General features: G+C 40.5%; 1 protein-coding gene across 1 annotated transcript in view; it reads right to left on the reverse strand.

Annotated features, from left to right (window-relative positions):
• Nucleotides 1–652: 652 nt before the first annotated feature.
• The window catches only part of SORCS3 (sortilin related VPS10 domain containing receptor 3), a 613,431-nt gene continuing 601,430 nt past the window's right edge, over nt 653–12,653 (reverse strand). Inside the window, exons 23-27 of the mRNA XM_084772036.1 lie at nt 9,932–10,063; nt 8,318–8,417; nt 7,233–7,338; nt 1,777–1,937; nt 653–954 (exon numbers count right to left, since the gene is read on the reverse strand). Of these exons, the coding sequence (XP_084628162.1) occupies nt 890–954; nt 1,777–1,937; nt 7,233–7,338; nt 8,318–8,417; nt 9,932–10,063 (564 nt within the window). The 3' untranslated portion in view covers nt 653–889. The remainder of the gene's footprint in view (nt 955–1,776; nt 1,938–7,232; nt 7,339–8,317; nt 8,418–9,931; nt 10,064–12,653) is intronic.

Below are 12,653 nucleotides of genomic sequence, written 5' to 3' on the forward strand. Positions count from 1 at the left end.
AGAGAAAGTCCTATCTCTCCAACTGAGTTTTAGCTTGAAGTCTCTACTAGGCATTGTGACTTCTTCCATATTATCTTAGAAGGAAAAAACAACCCCCATGTTCTTGGATGCCATTGAAGTCTTTCCTTTGTCAATTGCCCCAAAGAAGCCCCCGTCCTTTATATACATAAGTAGAAACCAGCTATGGTGTAGACAGAGACACAAGAGTTGAGTGTGGCAGACAGCTGGAGAGCATCCAGAATCCAACACATCAAGCAGGCTGGGGGGGCGGTCAGCTCTGAAGGTTTAGTGCAGAAGCCAACACACATGTCTTTCTTTTTTTCCGATTTTCTTTTTTACTAAACATTAAATTATTTCTTAGGAAATAAAAAGCTATTTACATTTAGTTATATACAATATGCCATCTGTAGCCTCGGTTTTGACATGCACAAGGCAGGGCCTCTTTCGGAAAGGTGTGCGTGCCTTTGGCAGCTACGTCCACTCCCCCTCAACCAACGTTCTGCCATTGGACTGTGGAACGGTCTGTGTTGTATGTGTGTGTAGCGTGGAGTATGACAGAGCTAGGGGAAAGTGGAAGTTAACAAAAACCCAACTCAACAAAAGACAGGACACAAGAAGGACTTTGCTCTACCAACAGCAGAGTAAGATAGAAGCCTGTGGGAAGATGCATTCTTAACCTAAATATAACCGTATATTCCTTCATCTCATTATGATCAGCTAAGAATGTCTTTTTTTTTTCCCCTCCCAAAGCTAAGTTTCTGCCTCCTATTTGTGAAGGGACCCTTGGTAAACAAAAGGTAAAAAAAAGACATTTTCATTTTTCCATAATAATAGTAATAGTCATCAAAAATAAAAAGTCAGGAAGATGGTTGCCCACGTGGCTTCTTGGTTACACACTAGTACAATTGGGGATCTCCTTTGTGCTCTCGCTGTTGGCAATGGTGGCAATGCTTCCTGCAGAGAGAAAAGAGACAGAGAGGAAACAGAAGTAAGTTCCATGAGGGTGGCGAGTCTTTATTCACTGACAAATACCAAACTAACTGGAACAGGTTGCAATATGTGAGGGGTTTTTTTGTTTTGTTTTGTTTTTTGTTTGTTTGTTTTGGTTGCACTATTTTTAAATAAGTATGGGGCATCTGGATATTCCCACCAGTTGACAACCTACCTTCCAAAAGAGAAGAAAAGTAGGACTAATAGATTGACAGTCATCTTATGCTGTACCGGTCATTACAGTAATAGCTGGCATGTAGCAAGCAGTTACTGTGGATCAGGCACAGGACTAAATTGTAACATCATTCATTTCAGAACAGAATTCAAGTCAGTACATGACAGACAGAGCCCTGGTATTATAATTCCCACTTTACAGTTGAGGAAGGTGTGGTACTGAGTACTCATGAGGTTTACAGATTGGCCAAGTAAATGGTGGTCCATACCACGGTCTGCATTCATGTAGGTATTATGAAGGACTTACACAACTTTAGGTTTTTAAACTTAAAAGAAAAAGAAAAACAAAGCCCTGTAGCAATGGATAACTGACTTATTCTCTACTGGGACACCCATGTTTCCAATCTTTATTAAATTCTAAGAGAAAAAAATATATAGCCTGTTAAGTTCATGGGGCTAAAAGAAAAAAAAAAATAAGATTACGTCACTGTAACCAGTCACTTTCTCAAACCTTGTAGTGTAGGACTGTCTGGTGGTACACACAATGCCAGCTACGTGACAGGATATTTGCAGGACAGAGGCCTCTGAGTGCGGTGGCACAGGCACACGTACCTATCACCCGTGTGTCCAGCTCCTTGTCCAGCAGCTCCTCCGGCTCCGTGAAGTCACTGAGTGTGATTTTGGGGGCGTTTTCACTTTGGCTCACTGACCCAATCATCTCCTGCTCCTTGTCATGTTGGACGTGAGCATAGATGTTAATCCAGGGGATTTTCCTACATGAGGTAGGACCAAAAATCAGAGTGAGATAAAGGGCATGCCTGACGTACACGATGAGAAGTCCTGGGGATCAGGGAGGAAATGTTACTAACAGCAACAGCCAGGGTCAGGAGAAGGGCCTGGCCACACGAGATGCTCAGGCTAAGGATGCAAGCCTAGCCAGAGATGCCCAGGTGAGATGCTACCCACAGAACCTCCTGCAAAAGAGGGCAATGGTGTTGATAGTTACTCTGTGAAATTTGAAAATATTTACCTGTTTTTTTTAAAGTAGCTAGATTTTGAGTCTGAAATTCTACAGAGTTCAATGATGTCTTTCCCTAGTGGCCATGTATGCATGTATACATGTATTGCCTTATTTTATGAACAGCCCAAAGTTACACACCCATGGCCATTGTTACTCTTTTAGAGGAACAAATGGGTCAAATATATGAAATATTTTGACAGTTTCCTTCTCTGATTAATGGGAATAGCAGTAGCCTCATTTTAGGACTGAGAGTGTGTTAAAGGAAGGATGAAGAGAGGCCAAATGATTTTCCTGAAAGACATAAAAGGAGAGGGAGGGTTTGGAGACGTGAGGCAGCCAGCTTAGGGTTGGCAGAAGGCAAGTGCAGACTGAAATCTTACTGAGATTGACTTTTGCCCCAACCAGGCTTCTATGGCCACCTACCCTACTCTCTTTCAGTCATGAGAGGCTCCACACTGGAACCCAATGCTCCCCATATGCTTAATGTGGACAGCTCTCGACCATGATCTTCAGTCAAAATTGAATTGTGACTTCATCGATCAAAACTGGACAGATTTGGGATCTTTCTTCTCCCAGGTTGTCAGGAGAGGCTGATACCAGTGTCACTTGGTGCCTATCAGTCCAAACGTTGGTCTGTGACAATCTACAGAAAAGGCTCTTCTCTTAGTGACTTGACATTGAGCCAATGGTCCCCTCTGTCTGTACGAGGCATCTATGGCTCTCATGGTGATGTTTTATCCCTGTCCTTCAGTATTTGACTTATGTTTCACTTCTGAAGGCTCCCTTGGTCCCTCATTTCTCCTGGTTAAATATGTAATTACATGATAAGGTCTACACAACCAGTAAGGTGGAGTCTTAGAGTGATAGAGTAGTTGATGTTGATTGACTTCTTTTTACATCATTCTCAGTAAACTAAAAACTTTATACAGGCAAGGTCTAAGTGTTCTATGGTCATATATAGGTAGCACACAGTTGCATTTCTTAGGCAGTTACTAAATGAATGAACAAAATATACAAAGCACATGCTCAGTCTAGTCTACTAGACTGGTTTTCAGTTCAATGACTGATTTTTAAAATATTTTTCTTGTGTCAGTGAATTGTGGGGATGTTGAACTACATCCTGTAATGACAGAAAGACATTCTTCTAGAACGTCTTCTAAGTCTTCTAAGGTCTCCGCCAACCTGGCGTATCCCATGCATTCCTAAAGGTTTATCTCTCTTTTGTCCTAGTTTCAATCAGTATAATTTTCATTCTTTCATTGTCTTCATTTTATTACAACCCAAGCGAGGTCAAATGTGGTGATATTTAAGAATGTTTCCCAGGACAACTCTTAAATAAACTCTGAAATTAAGTTTTAAACGAAACTTGTCTCTACCTTTCCTCTATGCCCAACTTCCAGTGTTTGTTTTCTTTCCATACACAGCATCACAATTGGCTATCTGGTGCAGGCCTCTAACTTAAGCCCTTCAGAGACACATGCATGAAGATCAGGTCAAAGTCATCCTCAGCAAGGCATGGATAATGGAAAAAAGAAAATGATGATGAGAAAAATAGTAGATAGGTGACATAGATGGGAGATAGATAGATAGATAGATAGATAGATAGATAGATGATAGATAGATAGATAGATAGATAGATAGATAGATGATAGGTAGATGATAGATAGATAGATAGATAGATAGATAGATAGATAGATAGATAGATGATAGGTAGATACATGAACTTGAATGGCCTCTATTTTGATTTTTAGCTAAACATCTCTACTCAGAAAACTAAAATTTGCTTATGCATGTTAAGTTCAATTGTAATATTAATATTCGCTAAGTCTGGGGACAGTCAAAGCTGATCATACAGACATGCACACTGTCTTAGCTACAGCCCCCTGTGAGTGTTTGCACTCATTAGGCCTTACAATGAGTGCTAACTTTATTTCAATCCATGAAAATAAACATGTTTTCATCTTTAATATATGGATGGAAGGAACTAACTTTGACATCACAATTTGTAATATTATAAAAAGCTGTCAAGTTGCCTTTCACTGCTTAACACATACACATGTGGAACTTTTAAAGATGTCAGTCAAGTCTGCGCTCTGTGTTCCCATAAAGAGATCAAGGGATGTATCTTGGGCCAAATATCTGTTCAGGCTTAAACAGAAATTATAATGTGAAGAAGCCCAAGTATTCTAAAAAAGGAAGCAAGCAAACAAAAACCAGGTGCAGTTTATATTCATTTTATCCAGCTATGAAGAACACAGGCTTTGAACTATAATGACAGCTCTATTGAAAATAAAGAGATAGAAAGAAATGTAAAGGCTCTAATAGTTTCTTGAATAATCACAGAGAAGGATATACAACAATGGAAAGTGGGTCTTGTTGGGAGTAAAAACACTTTACAATGATTTTTAATTACAGTGCTAAGGTGTCTGGAAACTGCATTCACTGCGAGGCAGATGCGATCTGAGAGGCAAGGTGATATTCACTTGAAGGATGCTTGTGGGTCCTACTTTACTCTCCTTAACCTTGTTGGGTGGTTTTCAGTACATAGAGCACAGTAGGTACTCAATATTTACTTGTATAACAAACACACATTAAATTAGTTTTGCTGGTAGCCATAAAGAAAAAAAACTTCTTGTATAAACAGTATAGCCAATATTCCAGAAATAAAAATGAAACTGTCCCATTACCTTGTCTGAGCTGCTCAACAGTGTTTGCTGGCTAGGTGTAACTATTTGTATTTTCATTAATGTCAAAATTTAAAACTGAGTTCCCCTGTCATAATAGGGGCTACCATTCCAGCAGTGATTATGATGTGTCCTCATTACTATAGAAACTCTATTGGAGGGTCATGAATAAGGCAGAGGAGAGTGGAAGATCCAGGAAGCAGAGCCTGACCTTTACTTGTTTGCTAGCTGGCGTACTCTGCACAGCCACTGTTGAGATGCTACAAGACAGGGAAAAAAGAAAAGGCCAAAGACACCAAAGAAAATTCAGCAGAGTATCAACACGGGCCTGGAGCACTGGGAAAAAATTGTTCAGGAGTGTGGGCTAGAAAAGCAAAGGTTACCTTTCGGCTTAATGCTGTTTATCCAGTCTGACTGGCACTAATCCACTGTCGGAGACAGGAAATTCTGCCAGATAATAGAGAACTACAAAGTAGAGTAATTCTGAGATGTCACTACAGAAGCATATTCATGTATGAAAATCTACAAGTTAGAGTTGTCTACAGAGAGAAGCTGATTGTCTGCGAGTTTAGGAGCCTTTACACAACTAGAGAAAAGTTCTGAGTCACAAGTTATCATGCTTGAATTTGGAGATGTGTGACACACAATATTATGCTTTGCAGGGTTTCTATTCATTCTCAGCTTCTTCCATTGTGGAACTGAAATGTAGGACAAGCCAGGACACATTTTGTTCAGTTGATAGTAACCTCTTACCCCAGGTCTTTACATTTTTCACAATCCAGAAATTCTCACAAACAAAACCTTGGATGACTGACATTCTCTCTTTATATATATATATATATATATATATATATATATATATATATATATATATATATATATATATATAATTTAAGTACATCTATAAAAGGGTATTTTCTTTTCTTATTAAAATTTTGTCTTTAATTATACTCTAAGGATTTTTTCCTGTATTCAACACAAACAGGAAAAGATGGGTTGATCCACTTTAACCCAAAGGCAGACAATTTCACATTCAAGCTTGTAAATCTACTAGGAAAGTAAACTCAGTCTCCCTAGGTGAGGCTAAGAGACAGAGTTGGGAAATCCCTGCCCTTGTGGCTAACAGTTGAACTTTATATTGAATAAAAAATATGTTTCTAAGCAACTTAAATATCAATGAAGAAAAAAAAATAAATGGAGAAGAGTAAAACCCACCCTCATCCCCCTCAACAATCCACAAAGATTGTCTTCTGGGCCTGGGAATACTCCCAGACCAAGATATGCTTTCAAGATCACATAATTAATAATGTTATTTCATTTTTCTCAGGCTTTCCAGAAAATATGTCTCTTCATCATAATTTTGAGGTCCTCTTATATTACCTGTCAGATCTTTGTTATTGGTAACACCTCAGTTTTCTTGACTACTCAGCGTATGGTAGGTATAGCAGCTAATAATGTTGAATTCACACACCCAAACATTGAGATGCTATTGCTTTTCACATCTTATGGATGAGGAAATGAAGGCTTGTAGATATGAAAACATCTTCCCAAGGGTGTGCATGGCAGAAGCGAAACTGAGACTGTCTCATTTGTCTCATTTTCAGTGTTCATAATCTGAGTCAGGAACCCTCTTTGGAGGTTTAGATAATTTGAATACTAGTGCATAAATGTTCCTTTCAACTTCTTTGTTTTTGTTAACATCACCATTCATGGGGCCTTCGAAACTAATTTCTGAATACATTTAGGGTTTTCTTTGCCTGAAAATTCTCTTTTAGAAACAGCAAAAGAAGAAAACAGGATCAATATATAATATGCAACATTTTTCATTCTCTCTCTCTCTTTTTAAATTGACTCATAATCTCATGTAGCCTACAGTGGCCTCAAACTTGAAACTGAGGAGGTACCAAACTTTTGATCTTCCTGCCTCCACCTTTCAAGTCCTGGGATCACAGTCATGTGCCATTACTACTGGTTTATATGGTTGTGAGGACCCAACCCTGCGTCTTGTGCATGCGAGACAAATACTTTACAAATTGAGCTAAATGCTCATCACCCAGCATGCAAATTTATACAGAGATACGCATAGATACAACATGAGACAATATATATATATACATACATATGAGTGTGTAACTAATCCTTATTTTCTTAATCCATTAAATCTACAAATTGAATATAGGTCTGATTCTATACACATTCACTCCCTGCCCCTCAGCCATTCCTGATTTTTCTCCAGTGCCAAGGAGAGCTTCAAGAAAAGAAAATGTAGATCATGTTGTGGATATCAGGAACATTGGCCACAGTGAGAGACAACTGCAATAAGCCTAGCCCGGAGATGCCATCTGACTGACAATAGCACGTACCTTTTAAACTTGTAGATCAAAAACACAGCCAAGCCGACAAATACCACTGATAAGAGCATGAGCATGGCAGAGCTGCTGTGCCCAGCGCTGGAGTCCACCAAGGGAGCTAGGAGAGAAAAAGAGATGTGCTGACTGGGAAGTGGGAGCTGAGGCTGAACAATTGGAGAACGAAGGTCTGATTCCCAGTCTCCCAATGCTTGAGCACTACCTGGGCACCTCTACGATAGGACACTCTGCTTCAGCAATGAGAAGACACATGTGTTCCTCTGTGATGTCCAGGGACACTTGCTGGAGTGTGTGTGTAAACTGAGTACATGTGACTAGCTGAGGGAGTAAAGGTCTTGACTTCTTTGTCTCCTTGGTCTTCTTAACAATGTGACAGCACATTAACAACTTTGGATTAATAGCAAGTACAGCCTTGAACTGTTTTACTCTTCCAAAACCACCTTCTTTTTGTACAAGTCCTCCAGATGGTGAGTTTTAGGAACTCTGTACCAAAAAATTCTGAGATCAGTTAGATCCACTGAGCAACTTAGAGGTCCACTGAGGCTCTTGGAGGTCCACATCAATGCCAATGGGATGTAGTATTTCGATGCCTTTCATAAGGCACCTAGCAACAGTTAGCTAGTCCCTGTTTCCACAAACTGAATGGCATATTAAAAAACATTAAGAAAAACACAGACCTCTGAAGAACCCAAGTATTACTCATAAAACCCAACCATCTCAAATATGAAGTCAGAGTTAAAAAAATTAAATATTTTCTCCAAATCTTACTTGGGACTTAATGACAAAGGACTTGTAAGAAAGGCGCCATTACTACTGGTTTATATGGTTGTGAGGACCCAACCCTGCGTCTTGTGCATGCGAGACAAATACTTTACAAATTGAATATGAAGGTCCTCCTTCAGTACCTGCCATGACAGCCTCAGAAACACATGACTAGCTTATCTCAGCCGTTATCACTCATATAGGCTGAGGCAATGAATCTCCTGTGGAAAAGGTTTTAAGGATTACCCCTTCTCTTTTCTGCTCAAAACAATAGCTTATCCATCCCCACATCTCCCAGCCTCCCGGCAAGCACTCACCTAATGTCAGCTGTGTAACATACACAATGACCCGGACCCCTGGCTTCAGCTCAAACTGTACCAAGTTTTGGTTAAGCGCATTGAATAGTGTCTCTACAATCTGTAAAACAAGAGAGGGGATTCATGGACAGACATGGCAAGTGAGAGTGCTCCCTCAGGAGTCAACTGGCAAAAACAAAACAAGACAAACAAACAAACAAACAAACAAAACAAGTTCATTCAGGGGTTTTGGGTAACCTTTATGGACTTGGTTCTCACATCCTACAGAATGGCATGAGACCCGGAAGTGGAGAGTCAGAAGCATGTCTGTCAAAAAGAAAGAGCAGCTTTCCAAAGCTCCCCACGAATGAGAGCTCAGACAGACATAGTATTTTATTCAACTTCGAGCCTAGAGCTCTTTCATGCCTGCCTTTAGAACCTGGGACATGTTGTGGGTTCAATGAAAGAATGTCAACTCATCATTAGTTCTTTAATCTTATCAGGTAACACGCTGGCTACAGAGGTGCCTGTAGGGATGAAAGAACAGGCCGAGCCCCAGCCCAATCCTCTGCATGTCCCATCCCAGAGACAATGGGAGACAAACATCAAAGTGGAGGTTTCCTCCTTTTATGGGATAATTTTTCCTCTTCACTTTCCGCAGCAAGTCTCAGAGCACATAACATTGATTTTATTGCTCTGTAATTCCCACAGGAAAGCTGAGGCTCACATAGACTGTTGTCCCCACCTCTTATCTGGCTGTATACACCTTAATATCGTGGCTGCTATTCATCACTGTAATTACCTATTTATCTAAAAGGATAGACAGTGTTGCTTCCAAATGCCGTTCATGTTTGCTACATGCTATTTCAGAATAATGAAGTCTTAGAGAATGTTAGAGGTGCACCAAGAAGATAGATTTATTTTTGGATGACTTCAGCATGCATCCCCATGATGTCAAGAAACCCTTCAGTCCAGAGAAAAGGACGAGAGCATTTCCTCTGTCTCAGCACCATGGGTGGACATAGAGATGGATATCAACCAAGCCAGATGAGAATCAGAAGGATGCAGAGGGTCAGTGCCATGGCTACTCCACATAGGAGCAATTACATTTAAATCACAAGCCTTTTGGCAGCTTTGTTCTTTCCTATTTTACTTTTCCTGACTCAGCATCCTGAGGAGATGGGAGAGGGTGACACAGTGTACAGCCATCAATATCCAGTGGAAGCAGAAGTGATAGGGAGAAACAGCAGACCAGTGCTCTGTTTGCTTCCAGGACTATGTACAGATCGCATGAACCACATGTCCCACTAACAATGACAGGCAGTCATAAGCCACTTTGGAAATACTGCTCCTTTTGTCAAAGCAAAATGAGACAACCCATCTCTTCCCCTTCTCTGTCTCCTTGCTACCAAGAAGCCATTGGGGGTACATACGAGCAAGGTCAAAGGATGCCAACCACTGTTATAAGTGAGGCCAGTGATGCTATTCTGTCCTTGTTTATTCTGCACGGGGTCGATAATTGCTCAAGATGCTGGTTGGTGGGGGAGAGCCACTGGCTGACTAGAAACAACGTTGTTACATTAATTCAGAGTATGGTGTGGTGGCAGGTGTCCCAGCCAAGAGTCCTCCACGTACTTGTTCTAGATCCCCTTCGTGGCCTTTCCTCCTCTCTGTCAAGTTCTTTGGTGGGAGGATAAAAAGCTCTGCTGAAGTGGGGAGACCTGGGAACACAGCCACAAGGATCTGGTCTTCTGGGACATTGGTCACCTGCAAAACAGAGCAGAGCAGGGGTTCAGGGGCTGTGCTTCCATAGAGCAGAGTGCTATTCGTAGCCACAGGGCCTGTCTGAGCTTTTAAACACATAGCATTTCATTATCAGACCTCAGTGTACACCCAGACCTCTTTCCCATTTTCCCCTTGAGCTGCCAGGTAATGAATCACTGGCTTCTCTGCTCTCATTTACATTTTTACTGAAACTTCCAGAGTATTCCAAGTGATTTCTGAAATGGTATTTTCTGAGAGCATTAGCAAAAGTACAGTTACTCTCATATTTTTTATTTATTTTTTATTTTTTGCATTGAGAGAACTTGAGCAGTGTCTCAAACTTGAATCACACTTGAAGATTCAAGCTCCAAATGAGGAGTAAGGAGTTATAAACATAGGGAGAGGCAAATTCAAATAACAGCCAAAGAGCACTTGTTTTATTCAGTTAAAGTCGGGATGTTTTAAGTTTAATAGCATTAGTGTGGCCACAGTGGAAAGACAGCCACTTACTGCTGCTGGCAAGATGAAAAGGAATTGATACCCATCATCAATTTGCTTTTCAAAAGAATCTCTTTTAGACTATAAAAATATTCATATTTTTCAGTCAGCAATTGCAATATGTTTAGTCCTAAAGAAATGACTCAAAATGCTTGAAAAAAACAGACATAGGAAGAAACACAATATTCTGTAGAATAAGAAATAAATGGAAAGCTTAAACATTCAAAACTTCAGAAAATATTCAACCATTACTGAAGGTAGAAGGTGATGTTGAACACTATGAGGTTATATGGACCCTTAAGATGGTTGCATACTCAACTCTTTGATAGAGTCCTTGGTTACAAATTTATAAAAACATAAATGTTTATAAAAACTAAAATGCTAAATGTTAAGATGAGATTATGAGTACATTTTTCTATTCTTGGGTGCATGATTTTCTTGAATCTTGTGATTAAAAACTTAAAAGAGACAAACTTCTGACTGAAAAATTGAGTGAGAGTGAACTGAATTTTCCCATGGATTACTTCTTCCTGTGTGTATTGATGATCTTTATTTCAGAATAATGCCTGTTCTCTAATGTATAAATATGACAGGGGATGTGTGGTTCGGCTGAAATGCCACCTCTCTCCTGGGAGTCTCATGTGACCACCTGCCTACAGTGATCTCCTCTAGGCCATTCAAATCACCATGGCCACCACACTGTGGGAACACAGGATCATGTCCACTGCTTTCGACAATTGCACCTGTTTTATTGTAGTCTCTCTCTCTCTCTCTCTCTCTCTCTCTCTCTCTCTCTCTCTCTCTCTCTCTCTCTCTCTCTCTCTCCAGGTTCTGACTGCGTGCTTCCCTGGAAAGTCATGAAAAACATCTTTGAGGATGCTTCACAATTCTAATTTCTTGGCTTGGTAGAAGCTCAGCGAACCAATGAATGCTTGCCAAACTGAATAGAGGCAGAGGGGTATATTGTTTCCTATTTGCTCAGCTCTGATTCCTATGTAGAACTAGGTTTAATGACTGGAGATAACTCCCAGGGATGTTATAAAGAAACAAAAGAGAGCCAGGAAGAAAGACAGAAACAACAGTCAAGTCTACGAAATCTACCAACCAAGAAGACATTGCCTTGCAGTTTGCCAGATGTCTCAGTATCCTGCTGGGAGGCATGACCACCAAATATTGGACGTTTCAGAGTCCTAGTGCACAGAGCAGATAGACCTTCTTCTCATCAGCCAGAGGCAGCAAATATCATAGCCAGGAGAACGGTGCAAAGTACTGAGGATTATCCAATGGAGCAAAGGGGTAAACCCATTGGTGCCTTGTCTGATGTGACCCTTGATTCAAGAATAGGCATCTCAGGCAATGTCACTCATAGATAATAGTGGGGCCTTGAGGCTGTGCTGCTATATTCACTTAGTGCCACCAAAGGAGCACGTGGTTATCTGACCTCTTGAAGATGTAAGGCCTAGGCACCAACTGATAGGCAATCGCCAAAAAGTTCCTTCAAAAGCTGTTAAGTGTTTAATTACTACAAGCATATAAAACATGACCCCATCCTGGATGATATGGTTAGTGTGTATTGCTGTGGTCTAAATGTTGTGTTCCCCATACAATGTTTGTTTTAAGCCTCATCACCAACATGATGGTACAGGAAGGAAGGGTTTGGGGAGGGTGATTATGAAATGAGGGCAGAACACTCATGAACAAGGCCAATGCCCGCATTACGGTAGTCTGAGATAGCCACTAAAGTATAAACGAGGTCAGGACCTTTATTAAAGTACTCCAAAAGAGCCACTTTGCCATCTTCCCACCATGTGAACAAAGCCGAGAAAGCGTCATCTGTGAGTCATGCTCTTACACAATGCCTCGATCTTAAACTTTCTAGCATGGTACAATTTCAAGAGATAATTTTTTTTTGTCACTCATAAGTCATTTAGTCTATGGTAGCCCAAACAAAACAAAGAAGCATAGCACAGCTGTCCTATTCTTATCTCTTTCTATGAACAATTCCTTCATGAACAATCTGAAGAACTCTTGAGATAACGCCTATGGGAATTTCCCTCCATCCTCCTCGCTTACTCTGCTTCCTTTCTGCCAGCCC

Source organism: Acomys minous (assembly GCF_964271855.1).
Source record: "Acomys minous genome assembly, chromosome: 2".
Classification (NCBI taxonomy): Eukaryota; Metazoa; Chordata; class Mammalia; order Rodentia; family Muridae; genus Acomys; species Acomys minous.